The following is a 17,184-nucleotide window of genomic DNA, read 5'->3' on the forward strand; positions in this document are numbered from 1 at the left end:
TGTTTCCTACTATGCATTAAGACTTCCCTGACACACTGAGAACAGGACTGCTCGGAGTCGGTAAACCAAAAAACATCCACACCGTGAGGTGCAGAACTTCGGGTCTCAGGTGACTGAGAGATCCGTTGTCTTGGGTCAACAGAGTCGGAAAAGAAGGCAGAGGATACGGTGCCCTCACTGACATACAGTGAAGCACTGAAAACCAAGGCTGACGAGCCCACGCTACAGCTAGAAGGATTACCCGGGCTCTGTCTATGTTGATCTTAGAGAACTTTGGAAATCAAGACTACTGGGGGAAAGGCATATAGTGATGACCTTCCCCAGTGGAGAAGAAAGGTGTCCCCCAGAGAGCGATGTCCTCTTGAACAATAGGCGGGACATTTCGTATTGTGTTCCGTCACGAATAAATCTATCACCGGAAACCCCCATCGGGCAAAAATACGAGTCAGTACATCCGTGCGAATCTCCCACTTGTGGTCGTGAGGGAAACACCGGCCGAGAGAGTCCGCTATTAAGCTGTTGACACCTGGAAGATACGAAGCTGTTAGAATGGTGTTGTTGCTGATACACCAATTCCATAATCGAATGCTCTCAACACAAAGAGAACGAGACCAGGCACCTCCTTGTCTGTTGATATAAAATATGGTCGCCACACTGTCCGTCAAAATCCTGGTAGTTGTATTCCAAATTTGCGACTGAAAATGCTTGTAAGCATGGAGTACGGCTCTCAACTCCTGAACATTGATATGCAATAGCATTTCCTGTATCGCTCATTGTCCCTGGACTGTGCAACTGTCAATGTGAGCTCCCCAACCCGTTAGGGAAGCATCTGTTATCTGTTTTGTAGGTTGTGGGCGATGAAATGGGACACCCACAAGAAGATTGGCCAGGTTGACCCACCACTGTAGGGACTCCCGGACATTCTGCAGCACCACTATTGGCTTGTGAACACTGTGCTTCGCTGGAATGTAAATGGTGGCCAGCCAGTGCTGGAGGCAATGAAAATGTAACCTTGTGTTGCGTACTACGACAGTAGCAGCAGCCATACGCCTCATCAACTGTAGACAGATGTGTGTGGGAATTGTCAGTGCACGTACTACAGTGTGCACCAGATCTTTGATGGTCGTAAAACGTTCCGTTGATAAGTATGCTCATGCCATGGTGGAATCAAGTCGTGCGCCTATAAAGACAAGGTTCTGGGATGGAACAAGAGTGAGGATTTCTTCACGTTTCTGAGAAAGCCCAGAGCAGCAAATGTGCTGGACACTGTTCAAACCATATGACATGTTTCCAAAAACCTTGTGCCTCTGAGGCAATCGTCCAAATAGGGGAAGATTGTCACTCCCAATCTGCGCAGATGGGCCGCAACCACTGCCAACGTTTTGGTGAAAACCCTGGGAGCACATGCCAGACCGAAGGGCAGAACTTTGTATTGATAGTGCTCGTTCCCCAACTGAAAACGGAGGAAACGTCTGTGAGCCACGTGGATAGCTTCGTGGAAATAAGCATCTTGTAAGTCGAGGACTGTAAGTCGAGGACTGCAAGCGAATCCCCCTTTGTTCAACGACGGAATGATAGTTAAGGTTACCATCTGGAAACGAAACTTCTGAAGGTGCTGATTTAGCTTTCTAAGGTTTAGAATGGGTCTCAGCTCCCGACTTTTTTGGTGTGAGAAAATATCGGGAATAAAAACCTTTTCCCCAAAACTGCTTGGGAACTCTCTCTATTGCCCCAAGGTCTAGCAAATGTTGAACTTTCTGTTGTAGCAGTTGCTCATGAGAGGGGTCCCTGAAAAGGGATGGGGCAGAGGGAGTGGTAGGGGGAATAGAGAGAAAAGGAATGGAAAGGCCGGACTGCACGATTTCTAGTACCCATCTGTCCGTGGTGATGTCGGACCAATGATGGTAAAATGGCAATGATGAAAAAGATGGCAATGATTGCCACCGTAGGCAATGATGAAAAAGATGGATAGTTTCATCTTCCGTGTTGATTGCAAGTAGCTGGCTTGCAAATTTGCTGCTTAGTTGATGACTGATTGGTCGAATAGCCCTGTTGGGGTCATTTGCACTGAGGACGTTGTCTAGGGTGTTGATTGTCGAAAGGATGGGATTGTTGTCTGGAGAAATTAAAATCATATCTTCGTTGATAAGGAAAATAACGTCTAAGTTTGAAGGAGGGAGTGTACATCCCAAGTGTACGTAGAGTGGTGCGTGAATCTTTTCCAGAGTGGAGGACTTCGTCGGTGTTCGCCGCAAAAAGCTTAAGCTTGTCAAACGGTAGGTCCTCAACCTTGCTTTGCATCTCCTTGGGGGCTCCTGCAGATGACAGCCATGATGATCTCCTCATGACAATACCTGTGGCAGTAGCTCTAGCCGCTGTGTCAGCCACATCCATGGCTATCTGCAGTGCTGTACCACATGATGCGTACACTTCTTGGACTACTACCTTCAAGAGTGGCTTCTTGTTGTCCGGGAGATGAAGTAACTCTGCTAATTTGGAATAATTATCAAAATTATGGTTTGATAGATGGGCCAAATCATTTGCGATGCACAGTAGAAGTGTGGCTGAGGAGTAGACCTTCCTACCAAAAATGTCCAATTTTTTATTGTCTTTGTCCCGAAGCGTATTTTTGTACTGTGGCGCTTTATCCCTACGTTGTGCTGCATCCACTACTAACGAGTTAGGCTGAGGATGATTGAACAAGTCCAATCCTTTCGTCGGTACAAAATATTTTCTGTCTGCCTTTTTACTTGTAGGTGTAACCGATGTTGGGGTCTGCCATATCTCATCTGCCACTTCCATGATCGCATCATCAATAGGTAAGGTGATCTTTGCACGTTATTGTGGACAGAGGTTTTTCAAGAGACGGTGCTTTTTAACCAGAATATCCATTAGCTGTATTTCCTGTGTGCCTGCCACATGTTTAAAGAGGTCTTGGAACTGTCTCAGATCATCCGGTGGAGAGTCGTCAGCTGGAAATATCACCTCATCCAGAGATGACAAGGAGCAGTCTGCTGGAGAAGTTTCTGGTTTGGGGTCTTCAACATCCGGCAACTGCCCCTCTTCCAGCTCGGACTGGTCTAGTTGGATGGTTGCACTCTTAGATTGAGAAGGTGAGTCTAGGTGCTGTGATTGATGAAGTAAGTATTTTGCACTCAATGGTTGACAAATGCAGGAGGATTCCCTACGGGAGGACGATGTACGATCATACTGGGGACGATCATCATATGGTCTATGGTAGCTATCATAATAGCGCTCAGAACGCAACGGGGAGGAGTGGCATGACGAGCATGCACTACCATGCTGGATAAAATAGACGCGGCATGGGGAGCGTCTGCCAGGCTCATATCTTGAGGATCGACAAGGTGAGTGGGACCGATGCGTTTCTAGATACACTGTGTCCCTATAATTATGCCGTCCATACGTGACCCGTGTAGGAGAAACACTATAGTCACGATAGCGACAGTACCTTCATGGTGAAAAATCTGGAGACAAGGATCTGTCTCTATAATGAGTCTTTGATAATGCCTTCCTATGTAGGGAGGTGTCCTCAGCCCTAACAGCCACAGGAGAGTCAGACACCGAACAGCAGTGGAGCGGTGCCGGGGAAAGCAGCTGTTGCTGCGTTGATGCTGGTGCTGGCAGAGTGTCCGGTGCCGGAGTCAGCACCGGTGCCGGGGCTGAGGCATCCAGACCTGCCTCGGAGCCCGGTGCCAGAGGAGATGGTGCCGTGGAGGACGGTGACGCCATAAGCAGGGCCAATGAGGCAGGCGCTATTATAGCCGGTGCCGCTGAAGCCGGTGCAGAGCGGCTGGTCAATTGCGGCACTGGCATCAATTTCACAGAATGCACAGCTGAGGCCAGTGCAAACTTGCTGGCTAACTGCGGCACCGCTCCCGATGCCGGCGCCGAAGCCACTCTCGCTCTCAGTGGTGGAGCTCTCTGATGGCCACCCCAGCAGAGTGTCCAGACCCCCCGGGGGTCATTTTGGATGCCCCTGAAGCCATTGCAGCTGCTGAAGGGAGGGATCACGCTGGAGATGGCTTCCATCGCTTCGAGCCAGCTGGTCCCAGGGAAGCTGCCCTGCGTTTTTGTTCGGGGGCTTTTGTGGCTGCGGGAGAGACTGGGTCAGGCTGCAACACCTTCCTGAACATCAGCATTCTTATCTTCATCTCCCGCTGTCTTCGGGCTCTCGATGTTAATTTTCTACAGTGAGCGCACTTCTCGGGGACATGAGCTTCCCCCAGGCACCTAATGCAGGGGTCATTGCCGTCAGCCGTTGGCATGGGCTCACGGCATGCCAAACACTTTTTAAAACCAGTCGATACAGGCATTTTCAAACTGAGTACAGAATAAATGCCTGTATAAGCCCCGTGGGAAGCCTTGTCAATTTCACTTTTAGTGCTTTGCGCAGCGCTTTAAGAGAAGCGGCTTAAGGAAAAAATTTTTTTTTTTTTAATTTCCTTATGAACAGGAGAACAAACTAGCAGGAACACGACTAATACTAACAAATTTAACTATTTACAGATGCAAAAACTGACAAAATATTCTGAAGAGAAATACTGAGGGAGCTCCAACTGCGACCTGAGGCCGTTGAGAGGAACTGACGGTTGCCAGCTCACGTGCAGCTGATCAAAGGCACAAACGCCTCGCTAGGGAAGCACGCATGTGCGAGCCGGCGGAACACGGCTATGAGAAATCTCCAAGCCGCGGTGCCGGGACAGGACCCGACACCTACAGTGGAGCACCCACGAGGCCACTCGAAGAAGAACTGTGGTTTTTGTGAGCCACAGGGCACTGCTTGCAGGCAAGGGGCAACTCATGGAAACCTCTCCCCTTCCAGGGCCATGGAGTCGAGCTAACTGCTTTTGGGAACAGCCTGGAGTCAGGGAAAGCAGGGAGCCTGGAAGCCCTGCTGCACCACCAGAGATTATGATCGACTGGAAAAGTTTCCAGGATCGACAAGTTAATTGCTATCGACCAGTTAGTGCCTACTTATTTAGCTCAATCACAAACTGAGTTAGTGGATAAACTTACTTAGTCTGCATTAAGTAAAGGATCAGACTAGGTGATCATAATGGTCTTGTAAGTTCCGAGAAAGAGCTCATTTTGGTCTTATGCAGACAATATGTAGACAAAAAAATGTCCACCAATTCAGTTGAATTGGGGTAGACTATGTAGGAAAATTCACATAGGCAAGCTTAGAAGCCTCCAGCATTTTCATTATGGTTAAAGTGCAGATTGGCAGGAAGGGCAGTTAGAGAAGAAACATCTTTCAAATTTTTCACTGAGTACAACTGCTGTGGAGTCAATGGGAGAAAGTAAAAATGCAGCCCCCCGGTATACTGAGTTTTTTGTTTTACATAAAATGAAATTCTGCTCTGGAAAGTGACTTAAATTCTCTTTGTATAACTAAAGCAGTGATTAAGCAGGATTCTCCACCTTGTCTTACCACCAGACCTTAAATGTGAAGTGGCCTCATTTTAGAGGTCCAGTTATGTTTAACTATTTGCGTACATAACACCTTTTCTCTAAAAAACAGACTGAGGCTAAGAGCAACTTATTTCCCACAGGGAAAACAGTCATCAGCAATAACAGTTTTCAGTCACTATTGATCATACACTGGATTTGAGCGTGCAACTCAAAAAGACTCAATATTCTGTCACTAACCCTATAAGCCATCCAATCCTTTAGGTTTTCAGTGCAATGATTTTTTTAAACAACTTTGGACCAAAACCCAACCATTAAAAATAAAAGATTGACACTGTAAGTTCCATTACCACTAGACAAGTTTGAACAAAGCCAAAATGACCAAGTCCACACAAACAGAATACATGGCCAGACCATCTTAAGAACCTAGTCAGAAACTGATGTGGGTAGTGCTCAATCTGTAGGGAGGCCACATCACTATGTGACTTGTCATGATGGAAATTGTCAAAAAGTTTGCTCAATGTAAGTTACAATAAGAGATGCTGGAATCTCTGTTGTATGCATCACTATCAGGCTACTAATGTTTTAGAATCTTCTCCCTACAGTGCTTTTACAACCCTTTTGTATGCCAAGAAATTGTTGCCTTTGAATTAAAGAACAGATGCCACTAGTTACGCTTGTCTCAATTCCAGCTGGATGTATATGTTTAAAGCTGTGGCTGTGTCAGTTATAAACTATTGCAAATTTTAAAATGCAAAAGGAAAAATATAGCTAGGAGAATTTTAAGAAAGTTGTTTCAAAAGTATTAACATGTAAGAAAAAAGTTAATTTGAACCTGCATCACTGTCACAGCTCCATAGGTGACAGCTGTCCAGTAGATAGAGCCCACCATAATTCCTGCTGCAGCAAATGGACATGCTTTTGATATCAGCCGATCTGCCAGGTCCAAGACATAAACAACTGGACCTGCAATAGAAAGGAGAAGGATGCTTCAAATAAGGATGTTGAAATATGTTTTTTAAAGAAAAATTTGTAATCGCTGAAAATGTCAATGGTTACACGTGTGGGGGGGAGGGGAAGGGGGCAGCCTGCTCCCTGGGAGCCAGTGTGTACAGGGTGCTGGCTTTTAAGCTCCCCACGAGCACTAGCTCCTGCCTGACACCTCTATATCAGAGGCAGCAGTGCAAGGGGACCAGTTTAAGAGCCAGCCCCCCACAGCTACTGGCTCCCACTTGGCTCCCACTTGCCCCCCGTGCTGCTGCTTCTGATACAGAGGCAGCAGCACAGTGAGGAGGCCCTGCATGTAACGGTGCACATTAACCAATACACTTTCACATCCCTAGTTTCAAAAAAGTATACAGTAATAAAGCAATAATTGTACATTTTTGAATAAACTGATTAATGTAGCAGACTTTTGAGTCATAGATTTAAGGTCGGGATGAGACCAATAGAATATCTAGTCTGACCACCTATGTATTAAAGATACTAAATGGGACCTCCACAGCAAGCCAAACAACCAGTATTAGAGCAAAGTATTACTGTCCTAAAGAGACTAAAAACTTTTTGAACTGTCATAGATCAAGACCAGGAGGGACTGAGATAAACCAATCCCAGAGGCCCCTGAAAGGGCAAATAACTGCTTTAGTGAGATATATCCAGATAATCTTGGCAAGTGACTCCTGTCCCATGTTACAGAAAGCCAAAAAACCCTAGTCCCCTGTCAATATGACCTGGGGTGTTAGTTTAAATATGCTCAGAGTATAGCATAAGGGTCCCTGATTAAGGTCTCTGTGTGTTACTGCTGTATAAATAATAAAGTATTTCAGACTGTACATTAATTAAGGTATTTTTAATATTAGAATGTACTGGCACTACATAATGTAAGTATTGCCACCATGGTACTGACATACACATCTCACAGTAGCTTTAAATATAAAATAGCCCAGACCCATTGATCTCTATGAGAAAAATACCTTTCAAGCAGTGATATGGTCTTCTCCACCCTGTAAATTGTCATGGTTAGTTCAGTATTGTCATTCTGGCTTGTAGAAACAAAGGACACTCGATAGTTTTGCAGTAACTTCAAAAAATGCAGTCACAGTACATCTCATTAGGGATGTAAATTCCCCTTAATCGGTTAACCGGTTAATGTTCGGTCACACTGGGGCTACCGTCAGCTTCCAGCCCCCTCCAGAGCAGCCCCTGTCCACAGCAAGCTGGACTCCCCAGCGAGAGAGGCCGCACTGGACACTGGTGCAAGTCCCTGCCTTCAGGGCCCCCGGGGTTTCACACAGACAAGGGCTGCTCCAAATAAGAACAACCACTGTCTGTAGTAGGGCTACAGCAGCCCCCCTGGCCACAGCAGAAGGGGAGCTGCTCCAGCCCTCTCCAATTACCAGTTAATTGGAACTGGTAAGCATCATCCGTTAGGAGGACTAAGAAAGTTGTCCCATGAAGTTGTGGGATAGTTCTGGATGATTCCCAAGCCCTGGGTCAAATGGAGCTGCATCTACACTGAAAAGTAATAGGATCTCATTCTGAATTGAGGTTGGATCCCAAATGTAATTGCAGTATAGTTGCACAGGTGGCTCCTATAGTACCCAAACCCATCCTTACTGGTAAAAGGCAGTGGGAGGAGTTCTTAGAGGGAACAAATGACACCTTTACTTGCGGTCATGTGTCCATTTTGACCCCGGAAGTTCTACCCCCACGGGTGGGCTTTTCTGTGGCAGGTGGGCAAGGCCTAAGGGGTCCATGGTGTGGTTAGCAGAGTCAGGAGACATGGCTAATGTGTCCCTATTTTTGGTTCAGAAAATATGGTCACCGTAGCTATATTCAAAACTGTATGAGAGTGAAACGTACAGAAGCAATCCCAAACAGAACTGTCAATGAGTATGTATTCGTTAAAACTTTATGGGAGCAATGAAAGGGATGTCTGAACCTTAAGTTTCACTTTCTGTTGTGACCATACTGACAATGGTGAGCCTCTTGTGTGTTTTATATGCAGCTTCTGCCACTGCATCCTTCAGGGGTTTATCTTCCACATCCACAGAACACCCGAGCCAGATGAGGAAGAGAAACAAAAGGACTGAAGATGACACATTTAATGAGATCCTGCAAGCCAGTGCTGCATCAGACCATGAGCATTGTGCCTGGAGACAGAAAGAGGGGAGATGATAAAGAGGGAGACAAACCAGGCCAGCAAATCCAGATGCTGCAGATGGTGGTGGACCTACAAGTTTAACAATCCCAGGGCCATTTCCTTTACAGCCCATGGGGAACTCCATTGCAGCACCTCTCTACAGTCTCCCTCATCATTCAATAAGGCCCCAGGGGCTGCTGCCCTATCCCTACCATACCATCCCAGGGGATATTAAAGACAACCACAGCTTCATATACAGTGACCTGGAAGAAAGGTATATGTATAGCTTAGAGTCCCATGTGGATACAAAATCTGTATCTGCAATCCACATCTGCAAAACAATCCACAGATATCCGCATCTACAACCACAGATGTGGATACCAATAAATATAAAACATATATCAGCAGATTTGCATGGCTCTACTGTAGCTAGCACAAACATGAATGCTATTTCCCTTCCTAAATTCGGTTGTATTAATGTATTTTTTAATTTATTTGCTTTCATTTGCATGAATTTATCAGTGATTTAGTTGTTCGTTAAAATTCTATCGTTTTGAACATAATTCCCCTTTATTAGTTCTCGATATATGATAGAATCCCCCAGCAGTTCTGAATGTAGCTAATTACTTATTACTGTATAAATGTGGCATTTTGTAGGATCAGTGACAAACAAAATTAATAGGGACATTGACAGTAGTATATTTATTCAAGCACCATACAAACCTAACAGGCCACAAAACAGCAGTCAGGTAAATCAGAATACACCATAATGCATTGCAGTGGTTCACTGCTGGAGTGCTCTTTCAAAGCCTCCTTGAGTTGCATAGCTCCATGTTGACAGTCAATCCGAGTGGAAGCTCCACACCTCCCCCCGCTTTGCTTCACAGATATTATGCAGGACACAGCAGATAACTATAACCAGGGCTCAACAAATATACTATGCCCGTGGCGAGAAGATTTCAGCCAGTCGCCCTGTTCACCAGTGGTCTGCGCATGCGCAATGCAGGTCTCGCGCGTGCATGGTGTGGGGCTGGCGAGTGGTTTTCGCTGCGATCGTCAAGCCCTGACTATAACGATTGGAATATTTTTCTCACTGAGGTCCAATCATGAGAACAACCAACTCTAGCAATTCTATAATCCACCAAAAGCGCATTCAACTGTACTCTTTAACTGCTGAGATAATAGCATCAAAGAGATTCAACTGTCACGAGCCTGAGCCAAGGAAGCAACAGATAGCAGCCCCGCTCGCAAGTCACTATTTGAATGTCAACATTACCAATGGAAATGCACCAGTCAGAAAAAGAAGTCCCTGATTGTTACTTTCTGAAAAGTCCTGTGTTCTTAAAGATGTGAGAGTGTCATGAATCATACTTGATCAGCCCACATCAAAGTCTGTAAAGCGTCCCCATTGGTCCACCAGTGCTTTTCTGTTGATTTACTCTGTGGCAAAGCAGTCTAGTGCCAAAATAAAGATATGCATGCCATCTACTGCTCCATTGCAATTCAGAAACTCCACTGCTGTAAATCCATCCACTCTATCCACACATTGCCATTGTCAAGAGACACAGTCCTACATAGCAGGAGGCAATTAATGACCCTGTACACTTGCATTACAATGGCCCACATAATGGATTTTCCAACTCCAAAGTAACGTCACATCATACTGTAGCAAACTAGCTTTGCAAGTTTCCACAATGCAATTGCCACTTTTCTCCACTACCAACATAGCTTTTATATTCTGGTGTCACTGTACTGAATTGCCTGAAGTGAGCCTGGCACACATATCCAGGAATGTGACCTTGTACATCCAAAAGTTCTGCAGCCATTGCTCCTCATGCCACTGCATTCCTGCCAGTCAGTGCTCACTTCCGAGGCCTAGAAGCAGCACTTTGCTATCTGAGCTTCTCCATGAACAGCACCAACAGCCTCCAAGAAGTTATGTTTCCCATTGATTCAGTTATTCTTGAGGCTCTGCAAATACCAGAGGATTGTACATCCTGTGCTTGCAACGTTCGTGATAAGAGTTCAAAGTTGTATGGACTCCATGATTCTGTCAGATATTGGACAGTAGGAGGGCTGTGTGGGTTTGTAGACTTTTGAAAAAAGATATGACATGGGATGGAAACTGACTCTGCTCCCAGTCACCTCTGCACAACTTGTTTCTGCCCCACCATGCTATTGCCAAAATTTTGCCAGAAGACAGTGTGCGGGATGGTGACAGGATTGCAAAACTAGAAAATCTACAATGGTGCACTGCACGTGTATCAAATACAAGCACTTCTGATGAGTGTACACACCACAGACAAAAGGAGTCAAACACACAGGCACAAGCAAAATACTTACAGCAGTGGCTTTAAGCCAACATCTCTGTATTGACCAAAGTTCATAGTGTAGATATAGCCTTACGCACCAAGAAAACTGCTAATGTTTAGATGAATACGACAAATAGGTTCATCAGAGCTGAATCATAGCCTGAAAATCTTTAATATAGATATGTGAAGAATATGAGGAAGCAGACCCACACTTTTAAAGCAGAACTAATAAACTGGAGCACTGTACTATAAAGTCATAAACTTTGTCCCTTTTTTTATTAAAGGGAGCAATATCAAATTAATAATATAATGTGCTGGTAACAAAAAAGTTTACGACTAAAACGTAGTTAAAACTTTTCACCATTTAGGGGTTTTTTTGGGCACTTCATTGTTTGAGCAATATGCAAACAAATTAATCTAACTTTCTGGTTTTACTGGACTAGCCAATACAGAAACATCTGGGTTCTAAATACTGCAGTAGAATTTTTAAGTCAAAATAAAATTATTGAGTACGAATATTTTGAACAAAACCTGGTAGTGAAAGTATATCTTGTCCATCTGTCTCTGTCCATCCATGAGTCCATTTGTTCAAAAACTCCTCCTAAATTCTAAGATCCAGGGCCACCATTTTTGGTATGCAGCTTCATCTTATCATAACTTAAAGGAAGGTCAGGGTTTGGTTGTGTCAAGACAATTGGATGTGCCTAGAATTTGATTTATTTCTCATAAAATGGAAAGGGAGGGTATGGTAAGGAGTTATATTGCAGAATGACCACAGAAAGGGCTCAGAGATGGGGACTGAGACAGTTACAACCCCATTGGGTTCAGCAGAGGTGCAAAAAGGGACAGATATCTATTATATATTTCAGAGAGTTTGACTCTGTGCGTGGTCTGTTTGTCTGTGCGTCTCTGTCCCCTAGCTGAGGGACATGCATCTGTCCCCCAACTGTGCCTGCTGCAGTTGCAGGAGCCATGGACAGGCACCTCTCACACGGCCCCCAGATGCTGGGGTTGTCCTCTCTCCCTAAGGCAGCCTGCATACTCACCCACTCAATGTTTTGCAGCTTCAAAGTTTGCAAAATAAATCCTTCAATTAATGTCCCATACATCTTTTCAGACTTCAAAAGTGGTGTACACAAAAGGAAAGCATCAATATCATAGTGTCTTTTTTTTTTAAATTCTAGCCCAATATGGAAGAGATATATAAGGTTATTCTAAAGTAAAAGTATATCAGATTATTCTGAACAGCATTATAAACCTTTCCTTATAAAAATCCTGAATTGTTTTTCAATTGTGTTATATTCTGAATACAATAGAACCTTAAAGTTAAGAACCCCTTAAGAATGGAGGTTGTTCATAACTCTGAACAAACATGTTTTTCCTTTCAAAAGTTTACAACATTGACTTAAGATTTGAAACTTTACTATGTAGAAGAAAAATGTTTAGTAGTTTACATGTAACAGTATTATATTTGCTTTTTTTTTAATCCCACCTATTGCCAGATTGCACATTTCCACTTCCAAATGAGGTGTATGGTTGATGGATCAGTTTGTACCTCTAAGGTTCCACTGTATCACCTAATTCAGAATTCTGTTTAGTACAGTAGTATTATTTGCCAAAATGAGATCACAAGGTGGATTCCAGAGGGCACCACACACCTTTATGTTGCCCTGCTGCAACAACAAACCAATGACAGTACCCCTCAGTAAGAGTGTTCTTATTGGGTAGTGATACTTCCTGCAAGAGGCTCTTGGGTTGGTTAGCTGGAGAGAAGGTCAACTAATATTATCAAGAAAGGCAGAAAAATGCCCCTTCCTGGTCTATTTTTCACTGCAAATGGCTGAGCCACACAAAGACCAAATTATTTTAAAAACAAACATTATGACAATGCTCCTATGGCACCTTCAAATAAGGAACTAAAGTACTTCACAAATGTAATTATTTGAAACCTCAGAATACACCTGTAAGTAAGGCATAAAACCTCCCCAAGGTCACAGTGATCTCTATGGCAATGCTGAAAATAGAGTACAGATCTCTTGCTTCTCTACACAGTGCTTTAAACAACATCATATGACCTGTGAACTATATTTTAAAAATTTTTGTTTGAGTAAACTGTTCATTAAAATGGTAAATGTTAATGTCCTTCGCTACATCTTAAAGTAGCATCGATTAATATACAGTCATTCCAAATGTGCTTTAAATATAAGCATTACAACATAACATGTCATGTTAAGCTTACCAGATGTTTATCTTTATTGAATGTCTAAGAATCAATTGAATTAGGATCTTAACGTGTACATATGCAAAATGTTTACTTAAACAATTACCATAAGCTATAGTGAAATAAATGTTTCTTATTTTGCTACTAAGTGACTTTGAAAACTTATGGCCTGATTTCTGTAGCAGCTGAACACCTAACCTCTGACTAAAGTTACAGGCACCTGCACATGCTTAGCACCCCTAAAAATCCAAACCATCAAAAGTTTTAGTTGATTGCTAAATTGATCCTTCTCTCTGTGCATGCAACTATATTTGTTAAAATGAATGCAATTTGATTCCCATCTCACAATCTGGACTACTGCATCTTCATTCATCATAAATCAGTGCACATTTGGCTTGTATCTAGCCTTGCAAATTCTCTAGAAGTCTACACTGCACCCGTGGCTTGAAATAAGCTACACAATTTGAACTATGCAAATTGCATAGCTTATTTCGAGTCAATTTTGAAATAGCTTATTTTGAAATGTGGTGCTGTCTACACTTATTTTGAAATAAATCACTATTTTGAAACGTACCTTACTCCTTGTGGAATGAGGTTTATAGGGAAGTCAGAATAGCAAGCCTGTTACATTTCAAAATAACGGGCACATTTAAAAGACGTGGAATAGCGGTTTCGGGCTACCTATGGTATCCCGAAATAGCGCTGCAGTGTAGACATAGCCTAGGTGAATCAGAATTACCAAAATTATAACTATTTTAGATTCTTACTCCTGTCCCAAAACTTGCAATTTCTGCCCAGCAACAAGAAACAGAGAAAGTTGCAGTTCCAGTGTAGTCAACTCTTAATGTTATGAAGTGTTATACTACTTGGTTTTTGTTTGCTTGTTTACATAATGCTCCAGGTCCTTGAGGGAAGTGATGACTTAAGAATTTCTCCTCTCCCTTAATAAAAAATGAGCTCTAGGTTTTCAGTCCTTTGCTCTATTCAGGTCTTATGCCAGAATTATCATGATAGTATCTAGGAGGCTTCCAGTCATACACTAAGCAATACAACCTCTTACGTATGACTTCTCCTTTCTTTCTTAACCTCTCCTGAAGGGGTATAATTGTGTATTACATGGTTTTGGTTTAGTAGGGTTTTTGTTTTTTTAACATACATGCTATGTGTACAGGAGGCAAAATCAAAGTAATGTGCTATAGACTCAGAATGGCAAATGGTAAAATTTGTGATTGCTTTGTTCCTGTGGAAGTCTTGGATTAGCTCTTGAAATCTTGTCTTGCAGACTGCTTGTGTGATACAGAGCCGGAGAAGCTGAGTTGTTGACTATGATCTTCGTCCTGGAATTTTAGGTGGTCCTTCAGACATCCTGGGCTGCCCAATCTATGAAGTGACTTGAAGGTAAGGACTGAGATCTTGAACTTAGTTCAGTATTCTACAGAAACTCAATACACAGAGCCAAAAACAGGTCTGATGTGCTCATGATATCCTGTGTGGCTGAACATGCACAATGCTGCATTCAGTACTATTTAAAAGTTTCTAAGGTGCTTCATGATTTGCTGTGGGGAAGACGATGAGGGTATGTATAACTGAGGCCAGTTAATCACTTGCCTGGACAGGATTGAGTTTCCTTACCAAAAAGAGATTGTAGCAAGCATTACTTGCAGATGCTATGTGCTAATTTAGAATAAACAAAGAATCTAGGAATGCATCTAAAACTAAGAAATGAATTGACAAAACATAGGTTTCCACCTTCACCTAAAGGAGACTGCACTGTGGCTGCAAATCATTTAAAGAGCTTTCCACTGTCTCCTAATATAACCTCTCCATTGACTGTATTGAAAAAAAAACAAATATGCGTTGATCTAATCCAAACACTGGGCAATCTTCATGGGGATAATTCATATGCGATGAAGAAGATATCTGCAGCAATATGCAAGTGTCAAGTCCAAGGTTATGGAGAAAACTGACCAAATGAACAGTCTACACTCTGTAGGGTGACTAGCCAGAATACAAATAATCCCATTTTTAAAAATCCTGATTTTTGAATGCTTGGGGTTAGCAGTGCTGCAAATGATTAATAGTATTTTACAGCACCTGAGTTGCAAGAAATGAGACAAAATACCCTAGTTTTCCTTTCATCTTAACACGAATGAGAAAAAATAGATTATAGTTGTAAACAAAGTTAAGATTTTAAAACTGTAAGAAGGAAACCAAATGTTTTGTCAATATTAAAATCTTATTAGATTTTAACTAGTTGTACTGCACACAGTACTTGAAACAATATTTTGCATGGCTGATGGTAATATCATAATCATGTATTTTAATTGAGCATGTTTATGTTAAACATGTCACTGACAATGATTTGGTAGCAAGGAAATGAAATGTCTACTGAGACTTTGTGGATTCACCGTTAGAGTCCAATAGGCAAGGCCAATGCATGCATGTTAATTTATACTTCGATATATAAAATCGAGTGTACAGAAGGTTGAAATACTGGGAAACCAACTTCAAATATGTGACGGTATAAAAGGAGGAGAAATAGTAAAACAAACTACACAACAGATGGAGTTAAACTGGATTACTGAAGAGGTCAGTCCTCTGAAGTGGGGTCCGGAGGAGAAAGAAAAGTTACCTTTACGGTATCCATGTTCTTCAACAAGTGATCCTCTTCTACATTTTATTTTTCCCAAATTTTATTATTTTTCTTTTAAACCCTTTCACTGAAGTGTTCATAAGTATTTGTTCTCCTGTGAAAACTGGCTCGGCATATCCTCACTTGTAGAATACATAAGCATCTGCGCTGAGCCTGGAACCATCAAGAAAAACAGTGACCAATATGGCTTGTGCAAATCCCTTCATGGATCCAAATGTACAGACCAGCAGCTATCAAGAATCACGTATGCCCAATGGCCCTCCGTTCTTTCTTACCCTGTATAACTGAGTGTTAAGCAACGTGTTCTAATGCTTGTTCCTATCTTTTACTTAATCAGGTTATTTTTATTTGTGAGCAGCAAGGTCCGTTTCTACACACTTTGACAAACTTCCCAGTACCACACGTATGTTCAATTCTTTGCATGACAAAGCTCTGATTTCTGCTTCAGTACTGTTTAACAGCTTCTATAGCCTCTATTTCCTTCTTTTTTCTTCATTTGAAATGTCAGATTACAGACAAGGAGGTAGGTGTTTAAAACAGGAGACAGTGGAAGATATGTAACATATCAATATGCTCACTGTTGTGTGTGCCTGGATAGATCCTCTCTCCCCCTTGCATGCTTGGGAAGGTCCCTCTCTCCAGTTTGTAACTGTCTGTGCATTTGTCCTCCCAAAGCTGCAAAGGAACAAACTAAAGGCTTTCCTTTGCAGGAGACTGAAGGCTCATTTTGCAGATCAGTCCACTCTATACCTAAGTACAGTAGAGATTCTGGACAGTAGGGTTCCACTTCCATTTTATCAAAACTGGGGCTGACTACTGACTCAATGCTGTAAGATGGTTTCTTGTTTACACTCGTGGCTTGTGTAGGTTGTGTGTAGCCACATGCAGCAAAAAAAAAAGGCAGACTGCATCTTTGCTGAGGAGCATAGCTAAATGTAGCAGTGAAAGGTCTGGCGGGGTGAGAAGGGAAACAGTATTGGTTAGTGCAGGGGTCGGCAACCTATTAGGGACAAAGAGCCAAACTACATCAAAATTCAGAATAAGTGGTTAATAAAGAGATGTATCAGAATGCCCATTTGCAGAACTGAAAATATACAACTTAATATTATTGATAATTGACAGGATGATTAATAATAGCATAAATAAAACATTGTACTCACAGACTTTATTTAATGGGACTTCTGCTGCTGCATCTTTTCATACATTTATTTGACGTTTATATCATAACTGGTCAAATTCAGATTCATACACGCATTCAAACTACATGGGTAATTACATTTTTTTTTTAATTTTGAATTAATTTTTCATTTTGATTTTAAAAGTTGCATATATTTTGGGAATGACAAGAGAGCTATATTTGGTTCCATACTAAGCCATATTTGGCTCGAGAGTCAAACGTGAGTTTACGTGAGAGTTACAAATGTGA

General features: G+C 42.5%; 1 protein-coding gene across 1 annotated transcript in view; it reads right to left on the reverse strand.

The window, feature by feature from the left end:
- Positions 1 to 17,184, reverse strand: part of MARCHF5 (membrane associated ring-CH-type finger 5) — a 65,752-nt gene that overhangs the window by 19,744 nt on the left and 28,824 nt on the right. The window contains exon 3 of the mRNA XM_075935189.2: positions 6,266 to 6,396. Coding sequence (XP_075791304.1) covers positions 6,266 to 6,396 — 131 coding nt within the window. The remainder of the gene's footprint in view (positions 1 to 6,265; positions 6,397 to 17,184) is intronic.

The sequence above is a fragment of the Pelodiscus sinensis genome, chromosome 8 (assembly GCF_052426305.1).
Source record: "Pelodiscus sinensis isolate ZL-2025 chromosome 8, ASM5242630v1, whole genome shotgun sequence".
In the NCBI taxonomy this organism is placed as follows: Eukaryota; Metazoa; Chordata; order Testudines; family Trionychidae; genus Pelodiscus; species Pelodiscus sinensis.